The following is a 12,923-nucleotide window of genomic DNA, read 5'->3' on the forward strand; positions in this document are numbered from 1 at the left end:
GGGGACGGACCTGCAAAACCTTCTCCAACCCCCCCCCACATGGCGAGCCAGGCGAGCGAGCGGGTGATGTGTGTGCGGCGCGCGTGTGCTTTGCGCGCGCACACACATTTCGGCCCCACCACTTTCCACAGGGCCCCCCCACAAGAAAGAGGTTAGCTACGGCCCTATAATTAAGCCCAAGATTATTACATCTATTCCAATTTTTGATTAAAGCATCTGTGATAGGATTTGGAAAACGGGAAATTCTTTATTACCTTGCCGTGTCTATGCAGTATCAAAGGAGTAGATATGCCTCTTTGCTCTGACTCCTGGACGATCTCACACCCTTCCCCAAACCAGTTTGCCGGCATGATCAAGACTGCTGAATCTAACAGCACCAGGAACAGCAAGGCCTCCTTTTTCACGGGATGCTTCCATAACCTTACTTTGTTCTGTGATTTTTTAACCTTCTCAGATAAATGCATCAAAAATATATTGACTCCTTCTCAGTAAGCTCTGCAGGATTTTAAGTGGTAGTGCCAGAAATAAGAACGTAACGTTAGGTAAAATCTTCATCTTAATAGTAGCAATTCTGTCTACTTGATATGAAAACCATCTATACCTATTGTTCTCCACTCCATGCATTAAAGGGTGCCCATTTCTCATCATCAAACTATCCAATTCCAGGGAAAAGCTGATTCCAAGACAGCCTACATTGGATGTCTTCCTGCATATGCAGCAACTCTTTTTCCATGGTCAGCATATCAGCCCTCATCAAAACTGACTTGTGTATAATTTATTTTATAGCCAGAGATTGAGCCAAAAGCGACTGGTCCGTTCCTTAGGATTAGTTATTGTAAAGACTACAACCAGGGTCCCCCATCTCTTTCAGCTCTGGAATTCTGACACAGGGTGGTGGGGACAACCCCAAGATGGCCCTCCTCTGGCAGAGTCTGTCTTCATCTTGCTGGCATTTAGTGCACCTAAGCAAAAGGAAAAGGAGCAAAATGCTTCTTCTCCTTGCTGCTCCTTCTCTCATCAGCCCAGACGTTTTTAACTGGTATTATTACTTGCAACAATGGCGGATGGTGCTGAGGGGGGCCAATGAGAGCTCCTTGCATGTCTGTACAGCAAGAGGGAGAGAGACTCTGGCCAGAGGTTGACCGGAACACCAATAATGTTTTTAAAAGTGGACACTGTTTGATGGAGTGATATTATTATCAACTTCCACCTGAATTGTAAAAAAAATACATTAACACTGGGAAGATCTGATGACCTCAGTAGAAGTTCCAGGTAGTTACAGTAAGGATTTTCAGCATGCAGCCCTATTGTGTTTAGTCAGAATAAAATTCCACTGTGTTTTTAGAATAGCACACCACTATTTGCACCGTTGAAGTTCTTTACATAAAGCCGCTGTCTGCATTTATACCACAAACATCAAAAACACAGAAAGTCCCACCCCTTCCCAGCCCTGCCCACGATCTAAAAAACACTTGGTGGGTGGCAGAAAATGTGCCTGGGGGTGCTGCTTTGGGGACTTGCAGACGACATCTACATAGAGAAGTAATATGTTCTTCCTCTCTCTCCCCGTAATGCCAGAAATTAATGCTCCTTGTCTTATTTGTATGGCCAACCCCAACCCTAACCCTATGCATAGATCAAATAACAACGGTAATAAAGGGCAACCAGTTTGGTGTAGTGGTTTGGTGTGCGGACTCTAATCTGGGAGAACCGGGTTTGATTCCCCACTCCTCCACTTGCACCTGCTGATGTGACCTTGGGTCAGTCAGAAGCTCTGGCACAGCTGTCCTTGAAAAAGAGCAGTTTGTGTCAGAGTTCTCTCAGCCCCACCCACCTCCCAGGGTGTCTGTTGTGGGGAGGGGAAGGGAAAGGAGTTTGTAAGCCGCTCTGAGACTCCAAGTGAAGGGCGGAGTATAAATCCAATCTCTCTTCTTCTTCTTCTTGCCTCACTCCACAAAGTAACTGAAATGGCAAAGAAAAATGTCCTAAAAAGAAAATCACCTGATCAAACGCCTTTTTGGCATCTATAAGGTAAAAGGCAGCAGATAAGAACATAAGAGATGCCAATGTTGGATCAGGCCAAAGGCCCATCCAGTCCAACACTCTGTATCACACAGTGGCCAGAAATACCAGTGCTATCAGGAGGTCCACCAGTGGGGCCAGGACATTAGAAGCCCTCCCACTGTTGACCCCCCAAAGCACCAAGAAGGCAGAGCATCACTTGCCCTAGAGCCCCTATCTATACCTTGTGGCTAATAGCCCCTGATGGACCTCTGCTCCATATGCTTATCTAATTCCCTTTTGAAGCCGTCCATGCTTGTAGCCGCCACTACTTCCTGTGGCAGTGAATTCCAAGTGTTAATCACTCTTTGGGTGAAGAAGGACTTCCTTTTATCCGTTCTAGCCCCACCGCTCAGCAATTTCATGGAGTGCCCACGAGTTCTTGTATTGTGAGAAAGGGAGAAAAGTACCTCTTTCTCGACCTGCTCTTTCCCATGCATAATCTTATAAACCTCAATCATGTCACCCCTCAGTCGTCATTTCTCCAAGCTAAAGAGCCCCAAGCGCCTTAACCTTTCCTCATAGGGAAAGTGTTCCAACCCTTTTATCATTTGAGTTGCCCTTTTCTGCACTTTTTCCAAAGCTATAATATCCTTTTTAAGGTGTGGTGACCAGAATTGCACACAGTATTCCACATTGAGTCCTCTTGATCTGTCTCTGCCAGTTCAGACCCCATCAACGTGTATTTATAGTTAGGATTTTTGGCTCCAATGTGCATCACCTTGCACTTGGCCACATTGAACCCCATTTGCCATGTTGACGCCCACTCGCCCAACTTTGACAGATCCCTTTGGAGTGCCTCACAATCCTCACTGGTTTTCACCACCCTGAACAACTTCGTATCATCCGCAAATTTAGCCACTTCACTGCTTACTCCCAACTCCAAATCATTAATGAACAAGTTAAAAAGCAGTGGACCAAGTACTGATCCCTGTGGTACCCCACTGCTTACACCCCTCCACTGGGAGAACTGCCCATTTATACTCACTCTCTGTTTTCTATTAATTAGCCAGTTTTTGATCCATAAAAGGACTTGTCCTTTTATCCCATGATTTTTGAGCTTGCTTAGGAGCCTTTGATGAGGAACTTTATCAAAAGCTTTCTGGAAGTCAAGGTAAACAATATCTATTGGATCCCCCTTGTCCACATGTTTGTTCACCCCCTCAAAGAACATTAACAGGTTAGTGAGACAAGATCTTCCCTTACAGAACCCATGTTGAGTCTGCCTCAATAGGTTTTGTTCATCTATGTGCCTACTAATTCTTTCCTTAATAATGGTTTCCACCAATTTACCCGGTATCGACGTCAGACTGACTGGCCTGTAATTTCCCGGATCTCCTCTGGAACCCTTTTTAAAGATGGGAGTGACATTAGCTACCTTCCAGTCCTCAGGAATGGAGGCTGATTTTAAGGAGAGATTACATATTTTTGTCAGGAGATCCACAAGTTCACAATTGAGTTCTTTCAGAACTCTTGGATGTATGCCATCTGGGCCTGGTGATTTATCAGTTTTTAAGTTGTTTATCAGTTTTAGGACCTCCTCTCTCGTCACCTCAATCTGACTCAGGTCTTTCAACACCCCTCCCGAACTCAGCGGCTCTGGAGTGGGCAAGCACCTCTCATCTTCCACAGTGAAGACGGAGGCAAAAAATGCATTTAGCTTCTCAGCCATTTCCCTATCATCCTTCAGTACTCCTTTTACCCCTTGGTCATCCAAAGGCCCCACTGCCTCCCTGGCTGGTTTCCTGCTTCTAATGTATTTGAAGAAAGTTTTATTGTTGGTTTTTACATTTTTTGCTATATGCTCCTCATATTCCCTTTTTGCCTACCTGACCACAGACTTGCATTTTATTTGCCATAGCCTGTGTTCCTCCACCCTTCGTGGGGATCTCCACGCCCTTCTGCTTTGGGGCTTTGGCTCCAGGGGATGTAATAACCGTGGGGCAGAAGGCAGCATAGTGGCCCGGCTCTCCACAACGCAGGCAAAGCCCTTGTCACAGCCGTTGATCCCGTAAGGGCTCCTTTGGCTTGGGGCGCGAGGTCTTCGCTCCTCCCCCCAGTGCCTTTGGAACCGGCTTGGGTGTATGCATCCGGATCATCTGGAGGCGATTTTCGGCATCCCCGGCTTCCCTCACCCAAGCAGCCAGTGTTACGGGGTTCACACTGCGAAGCACCGTCTCTAAGATCTGGTGATTCAGCCCCAAGCGATACTGCTCCATGAGCATGGCTTCGGGCCATCCTTGGATCTTGGCCGCGTACATCTTTAACTCATCTGAGTACTCCCACACCAACCGAGCGCCTTGCTCCAGGGCTCTCAGGTTCGTGTGTGCTGTCTCCGCTTCCATAGGGTCTCCATGCTGCCTTCTCAGGTCCCACATGAACGCTTGCACCTCACAGGGTTCGGGACCTCGCGAACTGTGCAGCCCAACATACCAGTCAGTCGCTCACTCTCTCAGGTGTGACCCAATGTAATCCACTTGGTGTTCATCTGACGGGAAGGTGTGGCCCCAGTCCCGAAGGAACTTATGCACTTGTAGCAGTAAAAAGGCAAGTTTATCCAGATTGCCATCAAACGTAGCGTCCAGCAATTATCGTGGTCTCTCTGGCCCCAGGGCAGGCGGGACAGTGGGTTTGGCCAGCGGCTGGACTTGCTGGTGCCAGCTGTTGTCCTGGGGGCACTGGCACTGGCAGTACTTGGCCAGCCGGGAGAGCTGCTGGCCCTGCAGGGCGCTGCAACTGCAGCTCGTGTTGCACTGTCGTAGCAATGAGACGGTGCAGGTTGAGCATCATCTCCTGCATCTCTCTCCACATTTCTTCTTGTTGGGCTTGCAACTCGCGTCTCACACGTTCTAGTTGCTCTTCACCCCCGCCACCGTATCCCCCATACTCTCGGCCACTCTTCATAGGGTAGAGGTGGTCATACCAGCTGGTGCCTCTCGCCAGAGGGGTGATTATCCACGATTCCCTTGTTTCTGTGGAGAAACTGGCCCACATGTAAGGGTCTTGCCACGGTCTCTCCGGGCCACATATCTCAACACATCCACTAGCTCCTGGGGTGGTGATGGTGGTCCCCGTTGTGGTGGGGATCTCTTCCACACTGGTAACTGGAATGTCTCTGATCTCCTCATCAGCCATGGTGGGGTACGAGTTTCGGGGACTATGCGAGTTCTAACACTCTGTCAGAGTCCTGCAGCAATCCGTTCCCAACAACTCCCATTCAAAAGAGTGAAGTTTATTGAGTCAGTAAAGGCAGGTCATCTGTGCATACATTCTGTGTTAGAACTGACTGCAAGCATGCGCAATGGGGAGTTATACATAATTCAAAGGGGTCCCCCTGGTGGACCTGGGCCAATCAGGGAACTAGCAAAAGCCCGCCTAACCTAACGGGTCTACATTCTCAGAGAAAGCAGCAACAAGGTACCAAGGTCACTAGCTTAGGCTAGCAGATAAGAGAAGTTGGGAAGAAACGAAAGTTAAGATTCAATTACAGCAACAGACCCATCCATCCCCTCCCCCCTCCACCAGCTATGGCAGCGGCTGAGCTGACAGCAAGCTATAGTGGTCCAGTCTGGAGGTGACCATTGCATGGGTCACTGTGGCTAAGTCATGGGGGACAAGAGAGGGAGCCAGTTCCCTGACCTGCCAAAGATGGTAAAAGGCCTTTGTGACCTCGGCCCCCGCTGAAAGTGTGGTGTCCAGGATCACTCCCGGCATTAACAGCATCCTGCCAAGGGTGGGAAGCCGGATTCCCAGTCCCACCCCCCTGTGGCTCAGGCACAGGGCCTCCATCTTAGATGGATTTAATTTCAGTTGGCTCGGTTTCAGGCACGGCCTCCAGTGCCCTGGCCTGAACCTCTGGGGCGGTATCTGGGTGGACATCCATCAGCGGATAGAGCTGGGGGCTAGGGTTACTGGTGGTGGCCAGCTGGGCGAGAGGGTGCACGTCGATGTTAGACAACATAGGGGAGAGGATCACCCCCCTGAAGGACGCCGCATACCAACGGGTAACGCGGTGAAACCATCTCCCCGAGTGCCTCTCTCGGTCTCCGACCTTGGAGAAAAGAGATAAGCCATTGCAAGGCAGTCCCTCGTATCCCCACGGCCTGGCTGCTGCCAAAGCATTGGTGCAGGGGAGGGGCCACCTCTGTGCTGGGCCTCGGGGAGCAGCCACAGCGAGGCCAGAAATGGTGAGCGCTGCACCGTTTGCTTGCAGGATCTGGGAGCAGGTGTGGGAAGGCTGGGCTCTGCCCACGGCTGCAAGTCTGTTCTAGATGCTGTTGAGTCCACTCTGCCCCAGCAAGGCCGAGGCATCTTTCTCTCCTTTGCCTCTGCTGCAGCTGAGAGCAGGCAGGAAGCCATCGCGAAGACTGCCGTTTCTTGAAGTGTTTGGGCCTAATAAAACTGAGGAGAAGAGAACTGTTGCAGCTTCCCCAACATGTGGGCCTGGTAGGGCGTGGGCTGGGGATCTGCCTCTTTCTGGACATGGAAGCCGTGCAATACAGTCTGCACAGGGCTTGCCTTCCGCGTGAGTAGGAGGCACCAGTCCCCCAGGTACAACCCAGCAACGGGAGGTTAACTGTGGCCACCCAGCGAAGAGGAGGGGAGCGATTTCGCTGCTGGCTCCCTCTGCAGTAAGGATGCTGAGGGTCAACTTCCGTGAGGATCTCCCAAGCAAGGCAGAGTGTCTGCATGCCTCTGGAATGCTCTCTTGTCATTGACTTCTCTTCTCAGGTTGTTGCCATAGTGATGGACGTTTTCACAGATGTGGACCTGCTGAGTGAGGTGCTGGATGCAGCCGCACGCAGAGTGCCCGTCTACATCCTGCTGGATGAGATGAATGCCCAACTCTTCCTGGACATGGCTGCCAAGTGCAGAGTGAACCTGAACTATGTGGAAGTGAGTGCACAGTGGGGCGTGACTGGAGCGACATCAAGTAGATGGGCCAATAAGGCACCGTGGGACTGGGAAGCCGGCTCCCCATTGATGCCTCCCCCCGATTTGGGCTGGCCTCGCATATCCCCAGACTAGCATCAGCAGACTTCCATTTTCCTGTTTCTAGTACTGGTATTTGCCCCTCACCTGCTTTGACGTGCCCCCTTAGGCCTTTCATGCCTGGAGAAGCTAAGTGGAGCCTCCACCGACCCCTTCTGCATGAAAATCAGCAAAGGACTCCTCCTCCTCCCGCTGTGAGCATAAAACACCACCCAGTCGACTTCCTTGGTCTCCCACTTTCAGCTCCACGGCTTTGTGCATGTTTATTCAGAAGCCATTTGCACTGTATTCAGGAGGGCTCGGGCCTACAGTTTTAGCCTTGGCCTCCTATTATGGGTTAGGGTTTTACAAGAAGAGTGAATTGAAGCGAAGAAAAAAACAATTCTGGGGGAAATGAGGACATCTCATAATAAAATGAAACTGTAACGGAGGTGCTAACTTGGCTTTTACTCCTGGAGGGAGGCTGGTCTTTTCTCCATCAAATAAAAGATGAGTTTGACCCAGCCCTCTGGAAGAGGGCGTGAAATCTGGGGGTGGGTGGGTGCTCTCCTGGGAGTTCAGACCAAGCCAGAATCGGCGGGCCCTGCGGGTTCAAGAGCCAGCCAGAGAGGAAGGGCTTTGTTGCCTTTGGGGATTTCCCTGCTTGAACTCTCTCCGTTGCTTTGCAGTTCCTGCGGGTGCGAACGGTGTCTGGCCCCACCTATTACTGCCGCACGGGGATGTCGTTCAAGGGGCATGTGAAGGAGAAGTTCCTGCTGGTGGACTGCATGGTAGTGCTGAGTGGCAGCTACAGGTGAGGGGGGAGGGGGGAGGAGGAGGACACGAGGGCGCTGCGGGGGTGGGGTGGGGGGTTGCTCTTCTGCTCCTGCAGCTGGCAAAGACAAAGGTTCCCCACGTGGGCAGCGGTGGGAGGGGGTGGGTGGGAAGCGTGGGTTCCAGAGGAGGGGACTGAGGAGAGGATTTGTGCGTGTGGCTCGTATTGAACTCCTGCCCAAGGGCTGTAGGCCAGGGTGCTGAGGAGAGACCTACCTGCTCATCCTCTTGCAGTGAGTAGGCTGGTGTAGTCTGGACTCCTGTTGTGAAAATTCCATCAAACTATTTATGTCCAGGTTGCATCCATCAGACTGGGAGGGGAGGCGATGTGGCGCAGTGGAAGAGCCTCTGCTTTTTACACACAGAAGGTACCAGGTCCAGTCCTTGGCATCTGCTGTTAGGAGCCCAGGGACTAGTCTGAAAGACCTCTCTGCCTGACACCCTGGAGAGCCACTGCCAATCTGAGTAGATCGCAGTGACCTTGATGGACCCATGAAGTCCACTTCGAGTGTGTTCACGTGCGTGAAGGTGCACCAGAGTTCAGGTCTGCCTCCTGGATGCCAGGGCTTCCCCAAGGACCTTATGAAAAACAAGCAGTGGCTGCCTGTAAGAGGCTCATGTGCCGCACGGGAGGAAGAGTTTCCACACATTACAATAACTCCACATTCTCTTATTCGCTTTTTTTGCAGCTTCATGTGGTCATTTGAGAAGATCCACCGGAGCATTGCCCATATCTTCCAGGGAGAGTTGGTGGCCAGCTTTGATGAGGAATTCCGCATTCTGTTTGCACAGTCGGACCCTTTGGTTCCTCCCGCCAATGTCTTGATGAAGACAGAGAGCCTCATGGCGCCCTTTGGCTTGGCACCTTTTGGCAACAACATGACCTTGTTCCCAAAGAAACCCCACCTGCTGTTCCCTCGAGAAGACAGCCTTTTCTCACCATTTATGGACAGAGTCGATCCAGACCGGTACTTCTTGTCCTCTTTCAGAAGAGACGACTTGCTGCGTCACACCTTGGAGGGTTCAGGCATGAGAATGTATTCCAAAAAGATGGAAATGGAAAATGCCCAAATGGATCCTGTCCGGGGCTTTCTCCGTTCCAAGCAGTTGGAGTTGGATTCATTTAAAAGGCATAGCTTTGCAGAGGGAACCTTTGAGAACTTTTCTGCTTCTAAACAGTATTCCAGGCAGATGTTCATGAATAATTTGGATGACTTTAAAATCCAGTCAAGCCACTTTCAGAAGGACCAGTTCTATCAGTACCAATTTGAACACCCACATGGTGCAAACAGGCCTCAGGGACTCTTTGAAAGAATCCGAGGTGGCAGACCAGGGTTTGGTGAATTAGAGGACTACACAGATGCCTCAAGGTACCCAGAACTGGAATCCAACTTTCCCCAGGAGAACTTCCCAATGCGCCTGGATTATGTGCCTTCTAATTCTTCCAAAGAAGTGAGACATGGCTCTGACCAAGTGAACCCTGCAGGAAATGGCCTTCTAGGGCTACCACCTCTAAAACGGCAAAACATGGGGCAGAAGTTCATGTGCCAGACATCCCCTACACAGAAGCAGAGCCTGGAACAAAGGCTGTTTCTGCATGACCAAGATCAGGACGCTGATCAGGACAAGAAATCACAAGAGAACAGAGCAGGTTTACGGAACTGGAGAATATCCTCGTACCTGAGTGGGTACCAGTCTGAATCGGGAGAAGAAGGACTCCCGGTGCCCATGGAGACGGAGCCCTTCAGCGAGGCGCTTGGCCTTGCAGAGCCTCTCTCCAGGTACCCCAGTGACCTCCTCATCCCCTCCTTCAAACCCTCACTTCCACTCTCCAGTGCCAAGGAAATGGCTGCTGGGGCTGACAGAGCAGGCGAGGAGTCCTCTGTCCTGAAGCAGGAGCCGTTCAGGAGCAGGATAAATCCATTGATCCAGAGGAGCTCACGGCTCAGATCCTCCCTTATTTTCAGCGCTGCCAAACTAGACCAACAGAACGCCTCAGCTGAGAAAGTTCAGATGATCCAGAAAGAGCAGACATCCACGGAGGTGACAAAAGATAATGAAACAATCAAGACTTCCAGTGCCTCTAAAGTAGCTGAGCTGCTAGAGAAGTACAGGACTGCAGGCAAAGACTCTGAGAGTACCACAGTCAGTCACACTAAGGCCATGTCCGCATTTCTCCAGGAAGAATCCCAGAATGCAGAGAAGAAATGTACCAAATCAGTGCAGTATAAGATTTTGGAGAGCAGGGTGCTGGACTCAAAAGAATCCTTGAGTTACAAGCTGCACGCAGAGTCAGATGCACTGTGTGGAGTGTCCCCTGAAGCTAGCCAGCTCACGGATGCCCTAAACAAGGATACCATAGCACAGATTAGCAGTAAAATGGACAAGTTATCGTCTCGATTTTATCCTGTAGACAACAAACTCAGTCTTCCAGAGAAGGAGAGCCTTATCTTTGTGGGAGAAACACAGAAACTTAATCTTCCAGAAAGGAAAGAGAAACCATCACTCAAAGGCGAGGCACAGAATCCAGCCGGTACAGAAGTGACAAAACCAGCAGAAGCCCAGCCCAGTGCAACATCCACACTTGAGGGCTTCCCAAAGAGCCAGGACTCCGACAGCTCAGCCGGCAAGCCAGAGGACGAGTGTTGCAAGCAAGAGCAGAGCCCAAGAGAGTTTTTCAGGAGAGGGTCCCTGAGGCTAAAGCAGTTGTTAAACCCCAAAGGTGAGAAGAAGTCAGAAGAAGAAACTGTCGCTGAGAGCTGGAAGCCAGACAAGCAAAGTGTGGGCCTCAAGCGATCCTCCAAGGGTGATCTGCAAGAAATCGTAGAGGAGGAGAAATCTCCAAAGCTGACTCCACCACCTGTCTTCAAAGGGAATCCACCTCGGTTTCCGTCATCTACTGCCAACGTTCTCTACAGCAGTAACCTCCGTGATGACACAAAGGTGATTCTGGAGCAAATTTCTGCCAACAGTCAGAAGAACCGAGCAGAGCTGGCCAGACAGCTTCCGATCGCTGGCAACCCTGAGCTGTCCAGGTCCACAACCAGTCTGGACAACAGAGTTGAAGAGAAAAGCACAGGGATCAGCCGGTCAGAAAGCTTCGGCAGTCATAGGAGGAACCTTCAGAGAGAACCTTCGGAGGACAGAGATTCCCTTCTGAAAAGGATGGAGAGCATGAGGAAAGAGAAGCGAGTCTACAGCCGATTTGAGGTCTTCTGCAAGAAGGACGAACAAGGGGAAGGGGAATGTGACATCGATGCCAAAGACAAGAAGATGGGGAAGTTCATGCCCAAGCTTCTGGGCACGTTCAAAGCCAAAAAATGACTCCAGCCGTTGTTGCCTGTTTCCACCTTCCTGCTCCAAAGATACACTGCCTGGGAACATAATGCTGCTGCTGGTGGTGGTGGTGGTGGTGGTGGTCTCTGTTGACCAGACAGCTGTATTTACCCACCCACCCTCGTGCTGGACAGGTCTGGGTGGCAGAGGAAATGCTGGACATTTTGAAGGTGGCCTAAAGGTCATTCTGTGCAGTAGGATACATGGCCTCCAAAACACCCCCAGAACTTCAGCTAGCTTGGGAAACCCCCACAAAAGGGCTCCCCCACAAAAAAAGAGTCCATAAAAAGGAGTCCCATAAGCAACTTTCTCTGGCAACAGGTAAAAATTAACTCCCAGCTAATCTGCCAGGCCTGTGAGCTTCACGGACCCGTTCTTAGACACAGACGCAGCCCGCCCGGTCTCAGGGGACTGTTGTGACTTAGGCTGACTCTGGAAGAGTGTCTCTGACTCTGCTCCTCAGAGGAAGAGCCACGTCTTGCACTTAGCTGCAGCAGAGGCCTCCTTGACTGGCACTGACTCACCCCGCAAACTTTAATAATGCTCTTTTTCATCGGGCATGTTTCTCGCTTTGTGGGCGGGCAGGGCTGTGGGGTGAGGGGCCTGCCTGTGGGGAGCAGAATTCAGGGCTGAGCGTGTCCTTGGCGGACAGTGGCCACGTGGCAATGTAGTGTCTGGTAGACCTGGGCAGGCGTGGCTCCCTTGAAGTCCTGGAGGGAAGGTCATTTGAACAGGAGAAGAGCCTGGCTCTCACCGTGTGGAGTGGGCAGGATTGTGCGGGGAGGGACAGCAGGTCGGGGCTTTGCTGGGGGTGGGGCAGCCATATGGAAGCCAGAGGAGCCCTTCATTCTAGCCTCGAGGGGCCAGCCCACGTCTGGCTCTGCCAGCTCTCACGCGGCACATAGAGGGACTCACATGCGGCTGCTCTTGGCAGGCACTCCACAGAGGCTGGGGAGCAGCAGCATCCGATGCTGCTCCTTCTCCCTCAGGAAAAAAAAAAACGAAAAGCAAAACAGGCTGGGGGGGGGGAGCAAAAGAGGAAACAGTGTAGAGAACGGCCCCTGCCATCCTGGGCTCAGGAGAGGCGTGGGGGTAAAAGGGTCTGCCCTTTGGTCCTCCTTGGAAGACCGTGGTGTGAGTGTGTGGGGGGGAGAGGGGGAGAGCCAGGCTTGGGAAAGCAAAACCCCCCCCGACTGCCAGTGATCTTTACAGAGGAACTCTCCAGCCCCACTTGTGGTGAGACCCGTGGCCCCGTGAATGAGGCCAGTGACAGTGGCAGCAGCCCCACTTGGGGGCAAGGGTGGCGGGTGGGGCTGGGGAAGGATCCATCCATTCACTCTCCATCCATTCCCCCCCCTGCACAAGTGTGAAGATATAAATTATATACGTGTGTGTGTGTGTGTGTGTGTGTGTGTGCAGTGTTCCCTCTAAGCCGAGTTAGTGTGAGCTAGCTCAGAGTCTTTTAGCCTCCGGCTCATACATTTTTGTCTTAGCGCAGGATGGATGGCTCCATGGCAAACTGATTTATGCGGTTGCCAAATCACTCGCTCACAACTTTAATGCCAGTGGCTCACAAAGTAGAATTTTTGCTCACAAGACTCCACAGCTTAGAGGGAGCATTGTTGTCTGTATGTGTGCCATTTCCACCCAGCTGGGCACTGGTGGAGACAGAGACACCCTCCTGCAGGACGGCAGAGCCACAGCCCCCACCCCTGCCATCA

General features: G+C 51.5%; 1 protein-coding gene across 1 annotated transcript in view; it reads left to right on the top strand.

Annotated features, from left to right (window-relative positions):
- The window catches only part of FAM83H (family with sequence similarity 83 member H), a 35,480-nt gene extending 22,856 nt beyond the window's left edge, over positions 1-12,624 (top strand). Inside the window, exons 2-4 of the mRNA XM_015416985.1 lie at positions 6,793-6,957; positions 7,722-7,846; positions 8,556-12,624. Coding sequence (XP_015272471.1) covers positions 6,793-6,957; positions 7,722-7,846; positions 8,556-11,190 — 2,925 coding nt within the window. The 3' untranslated portion in view covers positions 11,191-12,624. The remainder of the gene's footprint in view (positions 1-6,792; positions 6,958-7,721; positions 7,847-8,555) is intronic.
- Positions 12,625-12,923: the final 299 nt, after the last annotated feature.

This window comes from Gekko japonicus, unplaced genomic scaffold, assembly GCF_001447785.1.
Source record: "Gekko japonicus isolate JY-2015 unplaced genomic scaffold, Gekko_japonicus_V1.1 scaffold505, whole genome shotgun sequence".
Taxonomy (NCBI): domain Eukaryota; kingdom Metazoa; phylum Chordata; class Lepidosauria; order Squamata; family Gekkonidae; genus Gekko; species Gekko japonicus.